Source organism: Malus domestica, chromosome 12 (genome assembly GCF_042453785.1).
Source record: "Malus domestica chromosome 12, GDT2T_hap1".
NCBI lineage: Eukaryota > Viridiplantae > Streptophyta > Magnoliopsida > Rosales > Rosaceae > Malus > Malus domestica.
The window spans coordinates 8,617,367-8,640,679 of NC_091672.1; the positions used below are offsets into that span (position 1 = coordinate 8,617,367).

A 23,313-nucleotide genomic window follows, 5' to 3' on the forward strand; every position below is an offset into this window, starting at 1 on the left:
AATTATGAAAATGAATGAACATGCTAAACCAGGCCGTGAACCTGGGAAATTAGGCCATCTCCAATCGAATAAGCGCCAAAGGGCTCCCTTTCGCCCTATAGCCTTACAAGAAATTAATATTTTAATGAACAGTGTCATACTATATTTTTTAACATCTTCAACCAAGAGGGCCAAAGAGTCATAGGCTAAACATAGTCCTTTGACAAAAAACCATCTCCAACCGAGGATATACCAAACATAATTTATTATTTTAATTGAATTAATATGGTTACTTAAATTAAACTACCATATTAAAATAAGATTTTCTGACATATTTTGAGTGCCACTTGTCGCCAAGTGAATAAGCCTTCATATTTCTTATCTTTATATAATCTTAATAAGTTTTATTTTGTTTAATGTTGTTTAAGTTTGAATAACTCCCCCAAGTAGTACTAAGGTGGAGATTGTGTTGTTTAATGTTGTTTAATTTAAAGAGTACAACGTAAATATTAAAAACTACAACAACTTCAATTTAAAGATTCAACAACTTAAATTTAAAGATTCAACTACTTCAATTTAAAAACTACAACTTAAATTTAAAGACTACAACAACTTAAATTTAAAAATTACAACTTAAATTTAAAAACTACAACAACTTCAATTTAAAGACTATAATCATCATCTTCATCCGCCATTGTAGGAGTATAGTCAGATGTAAACAACTCCGGTCGGGCCATAATTTCCCTTTTTTCCTATCAAAATATTCCTTACTCATTGGAGTGTAATCCAAAGTGTTCCCTTGCATGTTCCTATCATCCATCTCTTCTTATATTTGTTTTGCCTGTGCTTCGTGCCTACGGTTCCTTTCTTCCGCGGCAAAGGCATTTTGTTCCGCCATTAATTGCAATGAGGATGCCATTTCCTGTTGAAAGGCTAAATCATCATTTGCCTTGCCCTTTTCCTTCAATTTTCGGACCTTGTTTCGTCCCGTAGCCCTAGGTATGGGAGATTCACCCTGAGACGGATTTTCTACCCTTGTTTCTTGAATTGTAGGAGATCCTTGTTCATCCCCAACTGCATTTGAGGAAACACTTCCGTAGGACCAAATCTTTCTTGAGATGGATCTTGAAATAACACCCACCTTTTACAAATTTGTCAACAACCGTGATGATGAATATTTATGTTCATTTGAGGAATATTGTAATTTTATTCTTCTTTGTTAGTTATTCTTATTAGCCAAAGCGAATTTTATCCACCAAAAAACAGTTGGAAATCTTCAAAAAATTGTTACATTTAAGCTCAATCATGACTGCCCATTTCAAATTAAAACCTCTACATGAAGGGGTTGATTTTGCGTTGTTTACGACTATAAAAAAAATCTGAAACTGGACCTAAAAAACCAAATCAAAATTAAACCGAACTGAACAAAAATCGAAAAAATTTAAACCGAATCAAACAGAAAAAATTTAAACCAAATTGAACCGAACTGAAAATTCGATTTGATTTCGGTTTTGGCAAAAAAAGGGAACCAATTTGAACCGAACCCACCCCTACGTGCGAATGTAATAAAAATAAAGTTAATATTACTTGACAGTTATACTGATAAAGGGACTTTTAGGGTAGGAATCCGTAACTTAAGGTACTAAACTGCAAATGTATAAAATAGAGTGACAAATATGTTACCGAGTCTAAACTAGAGGGTCTCAAGTGTAATTAAGTCTACAAAATCTTTAAACCCTACTAAGCTCTCGAGCTCAGCTCAGGCAGAGAGAGAGAGAGAGAGGAGAGAGAGAGAACATGGCGTGCAGTGCTTCAGGTTGCGAATCAAATTGCTACAAAACCCAACAAGAAGAAGATGAAGATGTCAAAGACAACAACAATTACAAATCAATTTCTACAAACACTAGAAACAACAACAGCAACAGTAGTTTGTGCCTCAAGTGCAAGGCCAATCAACCCATCTCTTCCAACACCGACGGCGGCGACGAAGCGCGCTTCTGCGCCGATTGCTTCCGCGGCAATCTCTTCGGGAAGTTCAGGTTCGCTGTCACCTCCAACGCCATGATTTCTCCTACTGACAATGTCCTCGTTGCCTTCTCCGGTGGCCCTTCTTCCAGGTCCTTCTCTTTCTCTATCTGGATCAATCTTAAACGTTCATCGATTCTGTTTTAATGGTAATTTTGCTTCTTGTAGTAAGAAATTTTGTGCGTAAGATGATTTAAAAAAAAAAAATGAATCTTTTAAGAATTTGAAAGATGTATTTTTCGTTACGGATTTGTTGAAATTTGGAAAATGTTATTTTGGTTCCAGGGTTGCTTTGCAGTTTGTACATGAGATGCATAATAAAGCACAGAAGAATTTCGATGCCAGTAGGGATAGATCGTTGCCAGTTTTTGGGGTTGGAGTTGCATTTGTTGATGAGACTTCTGTTTATTCTGTTCCGTCTGGTGAAGTAGAAAACGCAATTGAAGATATTAGATTGATCGTGGAAGACCTAGCTCCACCAACAAAAGAACTGCATGTTGTACCAATTGAAAGTGTATACTCTTCAGATTCTGGTGATGGAAGGGATAGATTAAATCAGTTGTTAGATGCTGTTCCTGATGCTACTGGGAAAGAAGATCTTTTACTTCACATGCGGATGTTGGCATTGCAAAAGGTTGCGAATTTTATATAAATTTCAGTTGAAAAATACGGTGAAGGGCATCATAGTGAATTCTTGCTGAATGTTTTGTTTTGTTTTGTTTTGAAGGTTGCCTCTGAAAAGGGATACAACAGACTTGTGCTTGGATCATGCATATCGAGGATTGCTTGCCATGTTATTACAGCCACTGTCAAGGTTTGCTTTTTATGCCTTAAGTTGGATGCGCATTTCCTCCGAAAATAAAATTTCCTACTGTCACTGGTCAATGCATTGTCCTTCAATACATTTTATTTGAGAATTAGTTCTGTCCCCGTCAAAAATAACAATAACTGGTAATCCTGTTCATAGATCAATAAAATACACTGGTCAATGTAGTGCTTCATGCAATTGCTTTGCATATATTTTGATACGTTGAGAATATTTTTTCTGTTCTGGTGTTGAAGCTATAATTTTTAGTGTTCCAAATATATATATATATATATATACAAGTTTTTAATTTTATTTAATTGGAAAAATATAGTTAGTTTTAATACAGTTTTTAATTAAGCTGAAATGGTAATAAATTTTATTGCATTAAACAAAAAAAAAATTACAGATGAAGTGGACAAGATGGCCACAACTAACCTAGCAAGACATCGTCTCAGAGACTCGGATAATAGATTGTGTTGTGCGACATTTAGTAAATTTATTCCTGTATGCGATCCCCTTTTTTTTTTCATGGAAATGGTGTTTATAGTTTAAACTTTTGTAATTCCATTTGACTCAGCTTTTTGTCCAACTAAAGTAGGAAGGTTGATGATTTTTGGAATGAAGGACCGTTTATATCAATGCTATATATTAGTTTTTGTTGAAGTGTTATGCCAAAACTTTGAAGGTATTTTGATCTTACTTATATTTTCTTTCAACAGGGCCAAGGATATTCTTTACCAGCTGATATACAATATGTTGATGCAAGGTGGGAGATCCCAGTGTTACTTCCTCTTCGTGATTGTCTTGCACGAGAGCTGACCATGCTTTGCCGCCTTGATGGGTTTGTAATTTATGCAACCGTATAACTTATGTTAGAATTTTGTTATCCTTACTGAATTATGTATCTGATCTCTCACCTTGGCAGGGCAGTCTAAAAACTGTGGAGTTGATGAGAAGTCCTAGTACTGGAATAAACGGCTTGGTCTCATCATTCGTGACACTTTTGCAGGTAGAAATGGCACTGTTTTTCTCATCATTTATGTGTGATCAAAGATATTTATTAAAGAATGGTTTTGGCATGAGATTTTAGAAAGAACAACTTCACTGGTAGAGTTTAGCATGCACTTGAAGAGCAATTATTGTTTTTGTTCAACAATTTTGGGTGGGTACACAATTAAGCAAGGGTTAATCATTGTTTAGCAAGAAAGATTTGTAAACGGTATCTCCAGTACCCCTGGAAAAGTTGATGAGGTTCGTTTTAAAGGCTAAATAGTGAAACATTTCTTTTTTCAGTTACTAAAGTGACACTTTTCAAAACATGTTTTTTGTAGAAATATCTTACTGCAAGACATACATACTCTTGTTCCACAAGTAATCGTCTTTGGTTCTGAACTAGCTATTATACCTTGATGTTGGGTTCAAACATATCTTAATGGGCAAGTCTGATTGACTTTTGTTATCCAGGAAGAAAATCCTTCTCGAGAGTGCACAATTGTGAGAACTGCTGGAAAGCTTATCCCATTTCATTTTAACGGAATTCAAGAGATAAATGACTCTAAGGTTTCTTTGGAAACTCGAAGGCGTCTGAAGAGATATAACCTTAAACCTAATGAATCTTTTTCCTCAGAGTCATTCTGCTTTATCTGCAATAGCCCACTCAGCCGATCTGACTTGCTAAGTTTGAAGAATTTTGAGGAGCACAAGACAAGTTATGTCTGCTGTTTAAGCTGCCAGTTTCAGATACTTCCTGAAGACCCCTCATCAATAAATCAATTTTTTACTCTTTTTCCTCAGCAGCTGGCTGCTCGAGCAAAGCATGACAATCTTGACCATTACAGTGTCCTCAGGTGAGAATAGTATACATATTAATCATTTGATGCTTTGCTGATGGCTTGAATCAATGACGATACTGGGTTTAATGCACATGCATGTAATGGGGTTAAGTTCGAAAAGAAGAAAACTACTACTAAATGAACTTAAAATTAATTATTTCTTTGTCATCTTATACCACAAATCTTCAAACAGAAGTCTGAAGATTATCAGAAAACTTATGGGGTTGGCATTCTCGAGAGGGGGTAATCTAGACACCGTCTAGCACTGAATGGCTGCATATTTCTGTGCGGCGATCATGTACAAAACATTTAATCAGCTTCAGTTGGTCTTTTATGGTGGCATGAGTTACCTTATACTGTTGTGTAGTTGAAGAGAAATACACCGAAATGAAAAGGCTACAGTCATTTTTAATTCAGCCATTGCGTTTTCTTTCAGGGAACAAATACAAGATTGCTTGCTCTCAGAAGGTGAAGATGAGACTTGAACCGACTCGCCCATGCCTGGGATCTATTTTTTTATAAAGGTAGTGAAAGATTTGGTTGGTCAGATTGTTTCTAAAGGATAGTGGACTTGTGATGCGAACAACAATCACACAACTGCAGGTATCAATTGACGGTGTTTGGTTGACATCCGAGGCTGTTCTAACTGTCCAACAGGCCTATAATTTATGTTTGTCTTGATGGCGTGCATCATAGGTTTGAAATTCGAGCTTGGTTTAGTTGAGATTGTATCTGGTTTGCGAATTATTCAGTTGTTTTTTTATTGATAACTAAAAAATGGGACTGGCATAGGCCCGTTTCATCAACATTGTACGAGAAACACTCAATTCTCTGATATTTTGGCATTAGAAGATTGACCAAATTTTGTGCATTCAACAGATTTTCCAAATTTATTTATACAATTTGAGATTTGAGACCCAAAAAGAATAAGTAGATAAATCTACTAGTTTAGTACGATAATTGGTACGAATTTTTGGTATGGTAACCATGCCAAACCTAGCCCTAACTACGGCGGTGGTGCCATGGGAGATAAGTGGAAAGAGAATTCATTTGGCATCTTTTTTTTTTTTCTTCTCTAGCCATTAGATTAAATAAATCAAATGGTAAAAACAGAAAGCATAAGGAGAATGACAGAATCATTTTCCAAGCGGAAAACAAGTCCCTATTTGTGTTGGTATGAACAAAGCTTTGTTTTTAAGGAAAATTAATGAAAAATGTTTGAAAATTTTGAGTTTTAACGATAAGGACAAAATAAAGGGTAAAATAAATAATATCAGGATTGACTTTTTAATGTAAAAATATGATTTTTCGTTAAAATAAACAAAACCAAGAGTTTTTCGTTAAACTGCATTTGTTTTTATTGTCTTTTTTTCTTTAGTTGACTTGATTCTCCACACCCATGGTTGAAAAAATTGTTACGTTGGTCATCCCACACCTATGGCTGGAAAAATTATTAGGTTGGGATAATTAGACAACGTGACTGATTGATCGATTGACATAAGACATATTAGGTGGTGTCAGAGGGGTTGGGTGGGGCCAAAATACTGGGAGGTAAGATTGGGGTGGGTGTTATGTTTCTTAAGCCGAATGGCTACGTGATTTGATAAAACAATATTGGTACAAAACTCGGTAGGATTTTTAGTTAAAATGGTATGTGAAATTGATATAATTTTTTATTTTAATTTTTGATATTGAAAATCGATAGAATTGATCTCTAAATTTATCTACCGTAAATCAATTTTATATTTTTATTAAAATTTGTCAATATCCTCGATAAGTGGAGAAATTGGTTTGATAAAAATATTTGGAATTGGATCCGCTTCAGACCTTGTGTCCGAAGTCTCAAGATTAATCCATCTAGGCTGCTGATTGGTGTGTAAAAGAAATTAAAGTTGTTAGTTTGTATATGGTAGTATAGAAGAATAAGTTAATAGAGACCGTTGAATTTAATTTGTGCGGTTTAAATTAGTCGATCCTTAATCTACAGACAGAGGAACGAATCTAATTCCAAAATACTTTTACCCACTAGGCTTTCTTTATAGTTGTTGACTTTATAAAAGCATATTAGAGTTAGATCTACCTTCAGCTAAGAACCGGAATCATTACTGAGAGTGAAGACTAGAAAAATCTGAATTACCTTCAGCTCACCTCATCGAGCAGAAGAAGATGGCTGAGCTTGGATTTCCGTTAGCAGCCATACTCATTGAAAAGCCTCGGCTCCGTTGCTTCAGAGGAGATTTGCTTGGGGTTAAAGCGGATTTGCAAAAGCTTGGGTGCACCATGTCCGCCATCAGAGACTGCTCTTTTATGACGAAGAGAAGCAAGCCCATAATAAGGAGCTACGCAGTTGGGTACGACAACTTCAAGATGTGCTTAGATGTGCTTATGATTTGTTGGAGGAGTTAGAGTGCGAAGATTTACAAAGGCAATGTGGTTCGTGATAGTGGCGCAACTAGAAAGGTAAGCCGTTTCTTTTCCCGTTCTAATTCGGTTGCAATCCGATTGTGTGGGTCATGGAATCAAGCAGATAAGGGAGAGATTATGTGAGCTTATAAAAAATAAAAATAAAAATAAAGAAAAGAAGAAAAAGATAAGAACTTTGCTGATTTCTGTGTGTTCCAATGATGCCCATGACTGAAGAAACTGAGATATTTCGTGTTAGTCGCCACAATCTGTTCCTACCTTGTTGCCCTCTATCAACAAATTTGGTAACTCGCTTCATTTGATACGATCTGCATTCCACACAGCAAATACAAGCATAAATTTCTTATCATTTAATGCATCTCGTAGTTGTTCTTGCATTTGATCCAGATACAACCCTTCAGTGATCTTTGTACCCAATGCAGAGCAAAGGATCTCTTTTGCCAATCTAGTAGTATCAAAAGTCCACTGACATATGCTGCCACATCCTTAACTCAAAATTCCTTACGACTCTCTCATCGTTGTACCCAAATTGGCAAGTGTGGTGTTCTCTAAACCTTCGAATCCCACTGTACGAATAACATACACATTCTCATTATCCCTACCTTGATGATCATCGCTTGGTACCATTTGAAGGTCAACTGTATTTTTCTGTTTCTCATCACCAAGATGACGGTGATGATGAACAGTGCAAAGATCAGCAAAGCTCACATAATCTCTCGATTTCATGACCTACTCTCCAGCGAAATGCAACTAGATTAGAATGGGAAAAGAAACGGCGTACCTTTCTAATTGCGCCACTACCACGAACCGTTTGCCTTTGTAAAGCTTCGCACTACCAACAAATCCTCAGCATTAAGAACCACGTCTTGAAGTTGTCGTAGCCAACTGCGAAGCTCCTTGTTATGTGCTTGCTTCTCTTCAGCATCCAAGAGAACGTCTTTGATGGTGGACATGGTGCGCGCAAGCTTCGCAAAGCTACTTCAGTTGCTGTGGAGTCCATAAAGATTTCATGATCTTGTTGCCTTAGCGCCAATCTCCCTTCAGAACAAAATATTGGAAAATGGATTTAACTCGAATGAGAGATGACTTGGGGAAAACCGAGGTAAGTTGTTCTCTAAAATACTGAAAGTATGTTTAATGAGATTGATGACAGGAAAATCACCAACATAGGAAGTGTGACTGATAAATCATAAGCCTACTCACTCGTCTTACTATTCTTTATGTCCCTTAGATGAAGCCATATATTCCTCTTCCAAAACCTCTGCTTCTTTATTTTAGGATTGCCATGACTTGGAATAAAGAATATAAATCCGCGGAACTCCCATTGTTCTGTTTTTATCTGATCAAGTGAGTAACTCCAATCTAATTTTCTCTGCAGTGAACTCAGATAAGATTGATATGAAAATGAATCCATATGTGACTCAGAAAGTTTGTTCGAGCATATTTTTGAGAGAATCATTGTCTGATATGCCGGTGGTCGATTGTTATAAGTTCCTGTTTATAAGGAAAGATAATAATTATTCTGTTATAAATTCCGTTATGCTCTAGTGCAGTCACTAAGAATTATTATCTCCTCTCTTACTCTGCCTTTTTAAGTAGCTAAACAGTTTTGTGCTGCAGGGCTGGTATTGAACTTGTAAAGCTATCTGTATGCACATAAAAAAATTCACTGACAGAATCTGCAGTATTTGTATATGTACTATATGCATCTTGCATGAGGCGCTGCCACTTAATAGTTTCGTGGTTCAACCAACCAAGATGCAGGAAAATCAACAAGTGATTTTGCTGACAGTTTACATCGGACCAGCAAACTCACACATGAACAAACTCAGAACAATTAAGCAAGGGTTGATCATTGTTAAGTAAGAAAGATTTGTAAAAGGTATCTCTAATTCCCTTGGAAAAGTTGATAAGGTTGGTTTTAAAGACTAAATCGTGAAACTTTTCTTTTTTTCGGTTTCAAAATAATGACACTTTTCAAAACATGTGTTTTTTTAGAAATATCTTACTGCAAGACATACTTTTATTCCACAAGTGATCGTCTTTGGTTCTGAACTAGGTGTTATACTGTGATGTTTAGTTCAAACATATCTTAATAGTCAAGTCTGATTGACTTTTTGTTATCCAGGAAGAAAATCCTTCTCAAGAGTGCACAATTGTGAGAACAGCCGGAAAGCTTATCCCATTTCATTTTAACCGAGTTCAAGAGATCAATGACTCTAATGTTCCTCTGGAAACTCGAAGGCGTCTTAAGAGATATAACCTTAAACCTAATGAATCTTTTTCCTCAGAATCATTCTGCTGTATCTGCAATAGCCCACTCAGCCGATCTGACTTGTTAAGTTTGAAGAATTTTGAGGACCACAAAACAAGTTCTGTCTGCTGTTTGAGCTGCCGGCTTCAGATACTTCCTGAAGAGACCCCATCAGTAAACCAATTTTTTATGCTTTTACCTCAGCAACTGGTTGCTCGAGCAAAGCATGACAATCTTGACCATTACAGTGTCCTCAGGTGAGAATAGTATACATATTTAATCATGTATTATGCTTTGCTCATTGCTTGAATCAATTTTCATTATTCCTTAGAAGCTTGAAGATAACTTGTTATGGCACTGGGTGTACTGCACATCCATGTAACGGGTTAAGTTCGAAAAGAAGAAAACTGTACTACTAAATGAACTTAAAATTAATTATTTCTTTGTCATTTTATACCGCAAAACTTCAAACAGAAATTTGAAGATTATTAGAAAGTTTGCATTCTCGCGAGGGGGTAATCTAGACAGAGTCTACTGCTGAATGGTTCCGTATTTCTGTGCTGCGATCATGTACAAAACATTTGATCGGCTTCTGTTGGTCTTAAATGGTGGCATGAGCTGCCTATATCGTTGTGTAGCTGAAGAGAGATGAAATCAAAGCGAGAAGTCTACAGTCATTTTAATTCAGCCATTATGTTTTCTTTCAGGGAACAAATACAAGATTGCTTGCTCTCAGAAGGTGAAGATGAAACTTGAGTCGACTCGGCCATGCCTGGGAACTTTTCTTCTATAAAAGTGGTGAAAGCTTTGGTTGGTCAGATTGTTTCTAAAGGATAGTGGACTTCTGATGCAGGTATCAATTGAAGTTGTGTGGTTGACATCCAAGGCTGTTCTAACTGTCCAACAAGGCCTATACTCGATATTTATCTTGATGGCGTGTATCATAGGCTTGAAATTCAAGCTTGGTTCAGGTTTGAATTCGAGCTTGGTTCAATGAGATTGTATCGGGATTGCGAATTATTCAGTTGTTTTTATTGGTAACAAAAATGAGGCTGGCATTAGGCCTGTTTCATCTAACTGTACAAGAAACACTCAATACTCTGATTTTTTGGCATCTTATGCATTGCAAGAAGATTGAGTAACTTGTGTGCATTCAACAGATTTTCTAAAATTATTTGTACGATTTGAGATTTGGGACCCAAAAACAAAATATAAATCTACTAGGTTGTTACGATAAATGGTTGGGGATTTTGAAATGGGAATTGGATCCTCTCTGAGGCAAAGCCTTGGATCCTCCTGACCCACTAACACGAGCTGTTGGATTTTGATCTAACTGTTACAATTATTTTAACTTTTAGAGGGACCCCCCCTATTTGTAGCTGTTGGATCAAAATCCAACGGCTTGTGTTATTGGGTCAGGAGGATCCCGATGATTTGCCTCGGAGATGATCCAATTCCTTTGATATGGTAACTTGTGTGACTTCATTCTCGAACATCACACCCATGGTAGGATAAATTCGTAGGTTGGTCATCCCACACTCATGGTAGGAGAAATTTTTAGGCTGGGATGACCAAACCACGTGATTGAACAATATAAGACACATCGGGTGGTGTCAGATGGGGTGCGTGGGGTCAAAATACTAGGAGGTGAGAGTAGGGGAGGGTGTTTTGTGTCTTAAGCCGGACGGCTACTTGATTTGATAGTTGTTGACTTTTTTAAAAGCATATTAAGAGTTTGATCATATCTTCAGCTAAGGATCAGATTCATTAGAAGACTAGAAGAAGATGGCTGAGTTTGCATTTCCATTGGCAGCCAAACTCATTGTAAAGCTCGGCTCCATTGATGACGAAGAGGAGCAAGTACGTATAAGAAGCTATGCAGTTGGCTACGGCAACTTGAAGATGTGCTAAGGATTTGTTGGAGGAGTTTGAGTGCGAAGCTTTACGAATGGTTCGTTAGTGGTCCAACTAGAAAGGTACGCTGTTTCTTTTCCCGTTCTTATCCATTTGCATTCCAATTGAGAGCGGGTCATGAAATCAAGGAGACAAGGGAGAGATTATGTGAGCTTAAAGATGATAGCGACTTTATTTATCTTCGGATTGTTCATCATTTTGGTCATCATGTAAGGGAGCATACGACGCTCTCCTTTGTCCGCGCTTGGGAGGCTATTGGTAGAGACATGGAGAAAAATAAAATTATTGATCTTGTAATGCACCAGGGTGGTGACCAAGGTGGGAGTGAGAATGTCTCTGTTAATTCTATGGGACTTGGAGAGGCCTAGGAAAGACTACCAAGTTGGTGTACAGTGATCAGAAGGTCCTTCGGAATTTCGACTTGACGTGGCAGGATGTATCACTGGAATTTGATGTTACTGAATTGGCAAAAGATATTCTTAGTTGTGCACTAGGTAGAGAGATTAGTGAAGGGTTATCTCTGGATCAATTGCAAGAAAAACTACCCGACGCTTAACAATATCGACCGCCAGCATATTTCAGAGACAATCATTGTTCGATACGCTGGCGGTCGACTGTTATAAAATCCCTTGTGAACTAGAGCAGTCACTAAGAAGTATTCTTACTCTGACCTTCTAAGTGGCTATACAGTTTGTACTGCAGTGCTGGTATTGAACTAGCATGCACATCAAAAGCTTTAGCAACAGAAGCTGCAGTATTTGTATACGCACCAGATGCATCATTCATGAGGCACTGCCACTTTATAGTTCCGTGGTTCAACCAAACAAGACCAAACAAGACGTAGGAAAATCAACAAGTAATCTGCTGACAGTTTACATGGGACCAGAAAGCTAACACATGAACAAACTCAGAACAAGATAGAACGAAGGCTGTCCGCTAATCAAATTTTTATGTGTAAATATTAGACCCGTCTCATAACAAAATAAAATAAAAATCTTACTAAACAATAATCAACTTCCTGCCTCAAGACTTGCACAGAATGAAAACTTTGGTACTTGTCATTCAAGTTAAAGATGCAATGCTCTATACAGTCTTTAAGGCGAAATCCAATTCTCAGAAGCATCGAAGAGAAAGGAAAATGCAGCTGGAATGAACTAATCCCAAATGCGATGCAGTAACTCACTCAGTTGGAAGCCAGAAAATAAAGGCTTTACATATACCAGCTGACGAGAATTACCATACATTAAGGAATCTGGGAAAAGAACTCCTCCAGCTGATTTTCTGTTACGACCACACCAAGCTTTTCAGTAAAAACTGCATTGGTCACGTCAACTCCTGTTCCTGTCACCGCATCTGTAGCATGGATCTGAAAGTAACCATCCAGGTTGTGTACAGTCCCATCTGCACAAGTTTACAAAACCCCAGGAAAAAATAAATCCAATTCTGTTGTGCATAACTCATCACCTGATGCAGGACAATATGAAGGGATGTAGAAATAGAAGAAATCTGGGCTCACTCTGGCCTTTGGCATCACACCAAAGGGAATCACTCCAACAAAGAAACTAGAAAAATTCTGGCATCACAACGGCCTTCAGCTTCACACCGAAGGTGCCTTGGAATCACTACATGGTTGCTGTGCTTCACACACAGGTAGGAAACCCAGAACTTTTTTTATTAACAATCTTATTTTTAAAAAGCTTACAAAGTAGCCCCTTTTATAGCCCCCTTTTATAGGAATTCTAAAGACTAATGTATGACACCTAATACATTACAACTAATTTGTAGACTACACTGCATTTATTACAAAGGAAAGTAAAAAGACTCTGATATATTGAATTTTCACTTGGACACTCCATCACCACCTCACTTGGAAAATAGCTTTTAGAAGTTCAATGCCAGAACAAAATAATTAAGCTACTAAGAAGGGGTAAGTAAAAGAGGAGATTATAGTTCTTAGTTGACTGCTCTAGCTCATTAGGATTTATATAAAATTATTCTCCTTCTCTATAAACAGAGGATATAACAATCGACCATAAGAAGCTTGATTTCAGCTACTTTCTAGATATCAAACAAAATTCTTAACTCACGGCTCAATTTTCAATCTTATCTGACATTACTACAAGAGCAAAATTAGATGGATTTCCCCTCTTGACCGCATAACGAAACAAAGGGAGTTCCAAGAAATGACAATCCTAAAATCAAGAATCAGATACTTAGTTCTTAAGACTCAGATAATGGTTCTCAAGTGACTGATGTAGCTCATTAGGGAATATATATAAAATTAGTCTCTTTCATTCCAAACAGAACTTATAACAATCACCACAAGAAGCATGATTTTGGCATGAACCTGAACTCGGGCAAGTTATGCACCTTCCATCTACTTATTACTAGTAGTAATCAATAGTGGCTATTGAATCACATAAGTTTCAATCTTATCTGACATTACTACAAAAACAAATTAGATTGGAGTTGCTTGATCGAAAGAAAAAGAAAAAAAAGGGAGTTCCACACATTTTTTAATTTTTCCAAGAAGTGACAATTCAAAATGATTCCACCATCATCAGACCACATAAAAGCATCAGAGGATTTTAGCACTTACCCTGCGCAACAATAGGCTGATAGAGAGGAGGTTGACGAAGCCAATTTCCATTAGAATCTTTCATGTGTCTTCTATCAGAGGCAAAGAAACGAAGGAATATTGGGGCATGCACAATCCGGAAACACCTGCATCACGGTACCCGCAAAGATATCAATATAAATAGAGGGTAAGAAACTTATCAGATATATGGCATGTTATGTTGCAAGATCACAAATTTTTACCAGATCAATAGTCCCAATAACCTCACAACGTAACATCCCAAGTATCATTAGAACATTTCCCTATAAATGCAAAACGCTAAGGTGATGAAGTACCTTCGCAATTCAGAAAAGGTCTGAAACGAGGGGCAGAACGTTTCCAAGACATAGGTTGCTAAAGGACAAGGAAATGCAAGACTCGAATCCAAATCCCACACTAAATGTGTTGCGGGTGTGTCACCACTGCCTTTTTTCTGCACGCAAATGACATGATAATCCCACAGAACAACCCCATCCGCTCGATTGCTGGCCTTCTGGCGCCACAACGGGATCTGCACCATTTTATTTACACCAGAACAAACTCTAAGTTCATTAAAAACAAGACAAATGAAACATAAATTTTAAGTCAAACAGCCAGTTGGGTAACATGGGAACAGAAAATACATGCCTGTTTCTTGTCATTGGAAATGAAAACAACGAAAAGATCAGAACCCTGTGCATCTGCGATGCCCTTTTTGCACAGCTCCTTGCAAAGCAAGTACACATTCTCCTCACTAGAGACATAAAAGGGTGATTAATTTGATTAGCAATTGAGCAATAGCACAACACAAAAGCCAAAAACCAAAAACACAAAACGCGGGGTTAGGACAGTTCGCGGGGGCAGTGTTCCCACCACTTGCACCCAAGTTCGAATAAAAAAAGGCCTAGTTGATTGGCTTTACTGACGTACCAGTAAAATGGGGTGTGATGGAACCGAGAGATGTCGCAGGAGCTCTCGCTTACTTCCAACTTCGACGTCGTCATCTCACTCTCTCTCTCTCTCCCTCCGGGGCCTCTCTCTGTGGAATTGAATCTCACTTCCAAATTTAGTACCCAGCCTCCCCAACGACGCGTCGTTTCTAAACCCAGCAACGACGCCGCGTTTTCCTTGCTCTACCTAGGGCATAAAAACGAATCGGTGCCGTTGGTCTCCACACAGCATCTTCACCAGCGAGCTTCATATAGATGGAATCAGAAGACCTCAACAACCTTGACATTTTCTCCGACAGCGCCGCCGCCCAAGCCGATCCGACTCCGCGTGGGCCCAGGCCCATATGCAGCAACTGCACCCGACCCGGCCCAGTATGCCTCTGCCAATCTCTCCCGGCCCGGCCCATCCAAACCCAAACCCATGTCATAATCCTCCACCATCCCCACGAAGCCAATCACAAGCTTTCCACAACCCCAATCCTCACCAAATGCCTCTCCAACGCCACCGCCGTCATCGGCCGCAAGCTCCGGCCAGGCCTTTCGCCGCTGCTCGACCAATCCCCTCCCGCCATATACCTCTTCCCGCCCACCAAATCCTCGCCCGCCGTCACCCTACCGGACCTCCCAGCATCCCCTCTCCCTCGCGTTCTCGTCGCGTTCGACGCCACGTGGAAGCACGCGCGGGAGATGGTGAAAGCGAGCGAGGGGTTTTTGTCGGCGTTCGCGACGAGGGTTTGTTTGGATGTGGACGAGAGCGCGAGCGGTGGGAGCATTTACGACTCGGAGTTGGTTCTGAGGAAGGAGCCGTTTGGCGGGTGCGTGAGTACGTTGGAGGCTGTGGCCAGAGCTCTGGGTGCGCTTGAGCCCAATGGGGTGGAGATTGAGGCCCAGCTTATTGGGGTCTTGAGGGACATGGTGGGTTTGCAGGCTGGCTATCTTAATAAGCCCATAAAGCCCAGGCCCAAGTTGTTGAAGAAAGGCAAGCAAAAACAAAGGCTCAGGATTGAGAGTGAGAGTGGGAGTGAGAATCCTACGATGTCGGGTCTCGGTCGAAATTAGGTCCGCACTCGATTAGTGAATTGCCTTTTAAAGTTGGATATGACATTGGATATTGTTTTTAGTGAATTGCCTTCTGTTCTTTATCTCTGGCTTTTGTATTTGCTTATTTCATTTGTTTGTTTTGTCCACTCACAACCAAAACCCTGAGGCCGCGTTAGGTCGGAATATCATTTGTCGGGATGTAATGGAAATTTAAATTGTTAAAGAAAGCAAATTTGTCATAAAAAGACGGCAATCAATGCATCTTTCGGTTATTTCCCAACCTTGGACTTATTCAACATGAAAAGTCAACCATTTTCATTTCCAATCTCTGTTTCTGGCATATCAAACGTAGCCTTCAAAGGAAATAAAGTCTACTTCTTCAAACCGTTCCATAAAATGATTAAGGCTGTCCGTTCGTACTCAAGTTTGAATTTTATTTTGCTAGAAATTATAAATTGTATTAGTGTAGAACATCTGCTTCTCACACAAAAGAAGGTTTACAATATAAATACATTGGAGGTCGTATTCAACTTTTTTATTTAGTGTCCAATAGTGCACCGACCAGACCGTCATGATGTAATACCTCACAACAATATCCTCTTCATTTGCTCTATCATCATGTGTACAACTGTCCTGGCATTGTAACTTCCAAAATGGGAAAATATGAAGCAATACTTAATATTTTAGTAAATTAGTCAAAGTATATTGTATTTTTCTATTATTATAATATAAACGATATGCGGATAGTCTTGGGGCTTTGAGTCTTCCTACAGCGTTTCATATTTAGAAAAAAAAAATCTTATGCACATGAAAAACTCAAAAATCTACTACTTGTAAAGTTTTTTGCATTTTTAAATAATAAAAATTGATTGCATTATTATTTTTTTAACTATAATATTATTTACATTAAAGGGTGAGAGAGTGAGCTAAATTTCACAATGATCTAGTCATAATGACAAGATTTGTATCTCACGTTTTTTTTTTGAACAAACGATATTATTTACACTAAGAAGGAGGGGGTAGACTTAGCCTCACAATGGGCTAGCAATAATGTGATTCAAATTCACTTTTGGCGAGAATTCCTCAGTTTTAAATAAAGAAAAACACCACTTTAATATCATTAGACCATGATTCTAAGTTACTATTGATCGCATTATATATATATATATATATATATATATATATATATATATATTTTTTTTTTTTTTGAACAAACGATAATATATACACTAAAGGGAGGAGGTAGACTTAGTCTTACAATAGGTAAACAATAATGTGGTTCAAATTCATTATTGGCGAGAATCAAACCTAAAACCTCTCACTTACAGATAAAAAAGAATACCACTAGATCGTAATAATAAGTAACAAATTGTTTTGCGTCCTTTTTGTGGGGGAAGGTCCATAAACTTTGTTATTGTGGCAATGTGTTGTGAGCACAACCTTCTAATTTTATGCAGTTCGTAAATTTCTACATTGAGACCTCCCACGTGGAGGAAGAAATGGATGTGGACCAATGATTCAAAGAAGACTGATCCAAATGTGCATATAGGCACCACATGGCACGTGATATGTTCACTTTTGTGCACTCCCACTTAAAAGCTCTCGCACTATTGTGTAAAAGAACTGCTTTTTCTGATGTTCTTCCGATCAGTTGGTTTAGCGGCTTTTCGTTTCAAATTTGTATTCCACCTTGTAGAGATATAATCACGATATATTTGTGATGAAATTGATATTAAGTTGTGGTTTGTTGGGCTTGTTATAAAAATCTATATACCAAGTTTCACTTTCTTTTTCTTCCCCCTACTTCCACTATTTTTCTATCCCTCGTTGTCCCATTGGCTTAAATGATATATAATTCATTTGGCCTTTTAGTTATTGAGTTTCGATTAAGCTAATATCGTGTATTCTGCAAATCAACATTAAAAAGACGCTTAAAAGACAAAATGGAGTAAGCATTTCGGCTAATTTATTCTGTGTATTTTCAAATTTCGCTAATTTGGTTACTTCGCTTTTATCTATTCATGTAATTCGGGTTGATTTGTGATTAGTAATACTTTATTCATGATATGTATTTGTAATGCTATTTTTTTAATGAATAAAATATTATACTTTTCTTCAACAAAAAAAAAAATTTTGAAAAGAGCAAATTAAGAGAAAATCTTTTCAAATGGTTTTCTCTTTAAAGCTTATCATTAAATAAATACACAGTTAGATTTAAAACATATTTAAGGAATAACCCATTGTTAAGGCCCAAAAATGTCACATGCAAACCCAATCAAGTCTTGAAGCCCAACTGTTATACAATACATGCAAAGGTGCGGAATCGAGAAGGAGTCATGCTCGTAATCATGCCATGTTACGTTAATCAAACCACATATTTGTGTAAATCACACCACGCTTGTGCAAACTCATGCATATTTGTCACGCCAAGTTTTATCATGGTAATCAGTATTCATGCTAAGATAAACCCAAGTCACATGTCCGGGACTTGCCAAGTGAATTGTGGTGTGGATGGTTACGAGAGTTTATCAGGCCTATGTGGAGTCAAAATTATGAAAGACTTTGGGTTGCTTGGGGCCCAAAGATCCAAGCCCATACTCTTCGAAGTCGACATAGGTAAGTCTGAGAAAGCAAACCTAGTTTCTTCCTTTCCCTAGCAAGCTAACCAACTTAGTTAGGAAGGAACAAGCCCTGAGCCTTAGAGTCACGTGAAAGCCCATTAAGACATGCATTTAATGAAGAGAGAAGCAGACTTTTCCTTCCTAACTCACCCAGAAGACCATCGCATGAAAGCCATGAGATGCGACACCAAAAGTAACATTTGTGGAAAACTGACACGAGAAAGCAGCGCCTCGGAAAGGAGGCGCATCACAATCTTCACATGAGTGGCTAAGTTACCACATGAAACCTGTAGCTTTCATGCTTAAATTAAACCAATACATGTCTATAGAACCCGAGTGTTCTACGATGTTTGTCTATGGACTACCATATGACTAACTACGTTTTGTCATACTTTCCGTTTTAGGGATATGTCGAACTTAAACAAGTTCGATTTTGCCACTTTGGAAGTCTCTAGAAGAAATTACTTGAAGTGGGTTCAAAATGTGAAGCTCCATCTTATTGCAAAAGGTATTAGGGCCACCATGAAGGTACCTATCGATGACAAACCCGTTGATGAAGCTCATAAAGCTACTGCAATGATTTTGGTTCGAAGACACATCCATGATGCAATGCAGACAGAGTACCTCGCTAAGGAAGACCTATGCACCCTCTGGCTTGCTTTGGCTGACCGTTTCGATCACCAAAAAGACATTTACTTGCCTGAAGCAAAACACGACTGGCAGCATTTACGCTTCCAAGACTTTAAGTCCGTGAATGAATTCAACTTTGAAGTTTGTAGAATTCGATCACTGCTTAAGTTTTGTAAAATGGACTTAACAGAAGTTGATTTACTAGAGAAGACCTATTCGACCTTCCATGCCACCAATATTGTCCTGCAGCAACAATGTATGGTACATAAGTTCACCAAATGTTCAAATTTGATCTTTGTTTTACTTCTCGCTGAAAAACAGAACTAGATTTCAAGCTTGACCAATTAGCTCGAACGCTACGCTTGAAGCGCACACGACTAATTCTAGCAACCACAAACGACGAAAGAATTGTTATGGCCGTGGAAATAGGCAGCAAGCCCAACCACGGGCCTAAGGTCAACAGAGCCAATGGCCATCCAAGGGAGGAAATTTGACCCAGAAGCACCAACCCCTTGCCCCTAAAGCCCCAAACTTCAAGAACAAGGGAAAAGCGACCATTCAATCGGCTTCCACTGAAATGGACATGTGCTACTGCTGTGGATCAAAGGTCATTAGTCACGTGTATGCAGAGCTACCCCTGAGGCTATTGCCCAGTACCATTCCCGTCGTGAGTCTAACTTTGCCCATGTGGAACATCCTGAAGATATTACTACATCTATGGAGATATCATATTTTCAGGAGGCATCAACTCTTATGGACGAATAAGTTTTATTCTTCTAGACTTGTTTTTATGGTGTTTTTACCCCTAGTGGCTGAACCCATTAGGAGTGGCCGGACCCCCCCTAATTTTTAGGTTTCTGGTTTAATTTTTGGACAATTTTTCTAAGTATTTGGAATACTTTTTTTGGTTTTGGTTTTTATTTTTTTATATTTTTTTATGGATATTATTTCTCGAATTGATTAATTGAATGAATGGAATTATATTTATGCATGTGACCAATTCAATCAATTTATTTCTAGGTATGTTTAGTGGGGAAGTTAGTTGTTTGGCTGATAATGCTACTACGCACACCATATTGCGCAAGCAACACTATTTTACTAACTTCGTGCCTAAGAAAACACCTCTGACAACTTTCTCAGGCACATCTAACTTGATTGAAGGATACAGAAAGGCCCATGTCACGTTGTTTAATGGTACTATCTTAACCATTAAAGAGGACTTTTATTCTCCACGTTCTGGAAGAACATTGTTGAGTTGTAGAGATATTCGAGATAATCAATATCATATTGAAACCACTGAAGAAAATGGTTTTGTATTTCTTTGTATCACTTCTTACGAGTATGGCCAGAAATATATTCATAAGAAGTTGTAACGTCTTTCAAGTGGGTTGTACGTCACAACCATTCGCGGCATAGAAGCCCAGCATATGGCGGGCCCTATGCTTGAGTTCTAGAGTGCTTTACTGCTTTGGCATGATTGTATGGGACATCCCGACATGACATGATGTGCCCCTCCCTACATTAGATTCCCGCTATGCAAAGCTTGTTCTTTGGGAAAGTTGAATAATCAACCCTCGATTACAAAGGTTATTCACAACCCTCCTAAGTTTCTTCAGAGGATTCAAAGGGATATTTGTGGACATATCCAACCAATATGTGGACCATTTAGATACTTTATGGTGTTGGTTGATACATTAACACGTTGGTCACATGTCTGTTTATTGTCCACACGCAACACTGCATTTGTGAAACTCCTAGCAAAAATTATTAAGCTAAGGGCTCACCACCCTGATTATCCGATCAAGTTGGTTCGACTGGATAACGCTGGAGAGTTTACGTCACAGACTTTTAATGACTATTGCATGTCAGTTGGGATTGAAGTAGAATATCCTGTACCCTATGTTTACACCTAAAACGGCTTGACAAAAGCTTTCATAAAGTGCCTTCAATTGATAGTTCAGACTTTGGTTATGAGAACCAAACTGCCTGTATCTGCCTAGGGCTATGCAATATTGCACGCAACTATGCTGGTCCGCCTGAAGCCCACCACTACCCAACCTCATTCACCATTATAGTTGGTTACTGGATACGAGTCTGACGTCTCACATTTAAGTGTGTTTGGGTGCGCAGTCTATGTGCCAATAGCGCTGCCATTACGTACCAAAATGGGTCCTTAGAGAAAAATGGGAATCTATACTAGTTATGATTTACCATCAATTATTCGCTATTTGACAGAAGATCTCTTTACCGCATGTTTTCAGATTGTCACTTTGATGAGACAATCTTCTTGTCGCTAGGGGCAGATAAACATGCTAACAATCCTGGAGAACACTGCGAATTGTCTTGGTATGCTCCCACTATGTCTCATTTAGATCCCCGCACTACCCAATCTGAAACTGAGGTGTGACAAATTATAGACATTCAAAGCATTGTTCAAAGCATGCCGGATGCTTTTACTGATCTAGAAAAAGGTGACAAAATCAGATATACATACTACTGAAGGATTATTTTGTGAATACATGTTCATTTAAGCAACATCAATAAGCATGCAATTAACAATTAAAGGCGGAATCATGCTAGCATGCACTTAAAAACAAAACATTAACCAAGAAATTCAAAGCCTAGTAGATTGGTGAACCTAAACTCAACTCAAAACAAAGTGAGTTGAAATTGTACCTTTGTAGATTCCTCTTTGCTTAAGCAAAGGCTAATCACCCAAAGAGAGGGCCTTCATTCCTTGCATCTTAAATCTATGGATTTGGATGGAAGAATAGGTTTCTCCAAGTTCCCAAAATTGAGAACCTCTAAGTCTCTTCACCAAGGAGAGATTGGAGAAGAAATGAGTGACCTTGGAGTAGTGGGATTGCAAGATGCACCCCCCAAGGGGCCGGCCTCCTAGAGAGAAAATGGAGAGACAAGTTCTCACCAATTTTCTCTAAAAGAAAACCTAATGAATAAAAGGCTATAAAGTCATATTTATACCTTTATTCATTTGAGTGGCAAACTTGTAATTAAAGCAAGTTCACTACCCTTCCTCTAAATGGCCGGCCATGGGGTGTTGTTTGGGCTTTTGGGTCTTAGTGAATCATTATTCATTAAGTTGTCATACAACTTAAGTCAATGGGCTTGACGTTCGAAGCCCATTGGGCCTTAAGGTCCAAAACCTATCCCGAGGTCTTTAACGAACTTATTCGTTTGATTAATTAACATATCAATTAATCCTTGCCATAAATAAATGATTAAACCATTTAATCATTCTTACTCATCTCCATTGTTTCTTCAATCTCCACCTTACACGGTGTGCGATCCATTAGGTTCCTTTTAGCGAGGCAGTGGGCGATTAAAACCATTTTATATCGATTGTGAATTGAAACTTACTTTCAATTCTCCCTTTAGTGATTACACACGTTTAGGGCTTCCACAAACCATGAGTGACACCTTGCAGCATATCATGGTTACCCAAGCTAATCAGAAGAGGTAAAGAAAACCTATTCAGTTTGGGATTACAAATGCAATACGGTCTTTCTCTAATACAATACTCTTGACCACATTGTTTGGTTTGATAGTTTATTTATTCATGTCTACTATCTAATGTGATTCGTGTGCTTATATGATTTCCTTGAATGTGATTTAGAACGACTTTTCTAAATCTCATTCATACTCTGGCTAGAGATTCTAAATCATATCATAGAGTATTCTCCCTCAAACAGTTTGAAGGTTAGAGATCCCTTGTTGCGCATTCACTTGCCTCCATGGCTAAGTGGCTTAACCCCAACGATGCCGTGGACACCCCGATGGGGTGACTTTGACATAATCAAAGATCAAGGACTTAACCACAAGACAACTGTGATGCCTTAGGTCAAAGGACTAATTTGCATTATCCCAAACATGAGTTCTCATGTGACATGAGTATGAGAACTCTTCGTTGATCACGTTCAGTGAACTCATTCTCTATTGAGCACCTACGTACTTGTCTTGATGTCACACACACCAATGACTCGAGACTAGTCACTCTCCCTGAGAGAAGACATAGCACGTACCGATCTTGACGGACTGTCAATGCCCAATTGGCAATCCTATGATCAGGAACATTTAGGATGTGTCTACGAAAGAATGGTCTCATGAATCTAACTTCATTAGCTTACATTCTTCCAATCACATATTCCTTGGACTTTATCGTTTAAGCATATAACATTTATATGAGACGGCTCAAACAATAATCTTTGCCCTTTATAGTTA

At 38.3% G+C, this 23,313-nt stretch overlaps 3 protein-coding genes and 2 long non-coding RNA genes across 7 annotated transcripts; 4 read left to right on the plus strand and 1 right to left on the minus strand.

The window, feature by feature from the left end:
• The first annotated feature begins 1,721 nt into the window (after positions 1-1,721).
• LOC103456282 (cytoplasmic tRNA 2-thiolation protein 2) lies at positions 1,722-10,464 on the plus strand. Of its 3 annotated transcripts, XM_008395973.4 has the most exons (8): positions 1,723-2,096; positions 2,290-2,638; positions 2,732-2,818; positions 3,532-3,653; positions 3,743-3,821; positions 4,277-4,659; positions 5,081-5,168; positions 5,248-5,506. In XM_008395973.4, the coding sequence occupies exons 1-7, from the start codon at positions 1,777-1,779 to the stop codon at positions 5,127-5,129; spliced, it is 1,389 nt and encodes a 462-aa protein (XP_008394195.2). In that variant the 5' UTR covers positions 1,723-1,776; the 3' UTR covers positions 5,130-5,168; positions 5,248-5,506. The 3 variants fall into 3 exon arrangements, with proteins under 3 accessions (XP_008394196.2, XP_008394195.2, XP_008394194.2); XM_008395974.4 differs by lacking the exons at positions 4,277-4,659; positions 5,081-5,168; positions 5,248-5,506 and adding exons at positions 9,197-9,579; positions 10,030-10,464 and having other exon boundaries at positions 1,722-2,096; XM_008395972.4 differs by having other exon boundaries at positions 1,724-2,096; positions 5,081-5,506.
• LOC139189952 (uncharacterized) lies at positions 8,029-8,951 on the plus strand. The gene is made up of 2 exons (XR_011573757.1): positions 8,029-8,170; positions 8,689-8,951. It is a non-coding gene; the product is annotated as an uncharacterized lncRNA (long non-coding RNA).
• A 1,690-nt stretch (positions 10,465-12,154) lies between the features above and the next one.
• LOC103456283 (protein N-terminal glutamine amidohydrolase) lies at positions 12,155-14,897 on the minus strand. Its single transcript, XM_008395975.4, has 5 exons — positions 14,763-14,897; positions 14,481-14,586; positions 14,150-14,364; positions 13,836-13,960; positions 12,155-12,637 (listed from the first exon to the last, which is right to left on the minus strand). The coding sequence occupies exons 1-5, from the start codon at positions 14,834-14,836 to the stop codon at positions 12,480-12,482; spliced, it is 678 nt and encodes a 225-aa protein (XP_008394197.2). The 5' UTR covers positions 14,837-14,897; the 3' UTR covers positions 12,155-12,479.
• LOC139189953 (uncharacterized) lies at positions 12,710-14,091 on the plus strand. The gene is made up of 2 exons (XR_011573758.1): positions 12,710-12,886; positions 13,699-14,091. It is a non-coding gene; the product is annotated as an uncharacterized lncRNA (long non-coding RNA).
• A 140-nt stretch (positions 14,898-15,037) lies between the features above and the next one.
• On the plus strand, positions 15,038-15,924 carry LOC103456284 (tRNA-uridine aminocarboxypropyltransferase A). The gene has a single exon (XM_008395976.4). It carries the CDS (start codon positions 15,038-15,040, stop codon positions 15,839-15,841), a length of 804 nt encoding a protein of 267 aa, XP_008394198.1. The 3' UTR covers positions 15,842-15,924.
• Positions 15,925-23,313: the final 7,389 nt, after the last annotated feature.

Excerpts from the sequence above, each read along its gene's own strand:
- LOC103456282 (XM_008395974.4), top strand. The coding sequence starts at position 1,777 with ATGGCGTGCAGTGCTTCAGGTTGCGAATCAAATTGCTACAAAACCCAA. Across the intron at positions 2,639-2,731 it reads GGATGTTGGCATTGCAAAAG|GTTGCCTCTGAAAAGGGATA; the intron begins GTTGCGAATTTT and ends TTTGTTTTGAAG. Across the intron at positions 9,580-10,029 it reads GACCATTACAGTGTCCTCAG|GGAACAAATACAAGATTGCT; the intron begins GTGAGAATAGTA and ends GTTTTCTTTCAG.
- LOC103456283 (XM_008395975.4), bottom strand. The coding sequence starts at position 14,836 with ATGACGACGTCGAAGTTGGAAGTAAGCGAGAGCTCCTGCGACATCTCT. Across the intron at positions 13,961-14,149 it reads ACCTTTTCTGAATTGCGAAG|GTGTTTCCGGATTGTGCATG; the intron begins GTACTTCATCAC and ends ACCGTGATGCAG. Across the intron at positions 12,638-13,835 it reads TCAGCCTATTGTTGCGCAGG|ATGGGACTGTACACAACCTG; the intron begins GTAAGTGCTAAA and ends AAACTTGTGCAG.
- LOC103456284 (XM_008395976.4), top strand. The coding sequence starts at position 15,038 with ATGGAATCAGAAGACCTCAACAACCTTGACATTTTCTCCGACAGCGCC.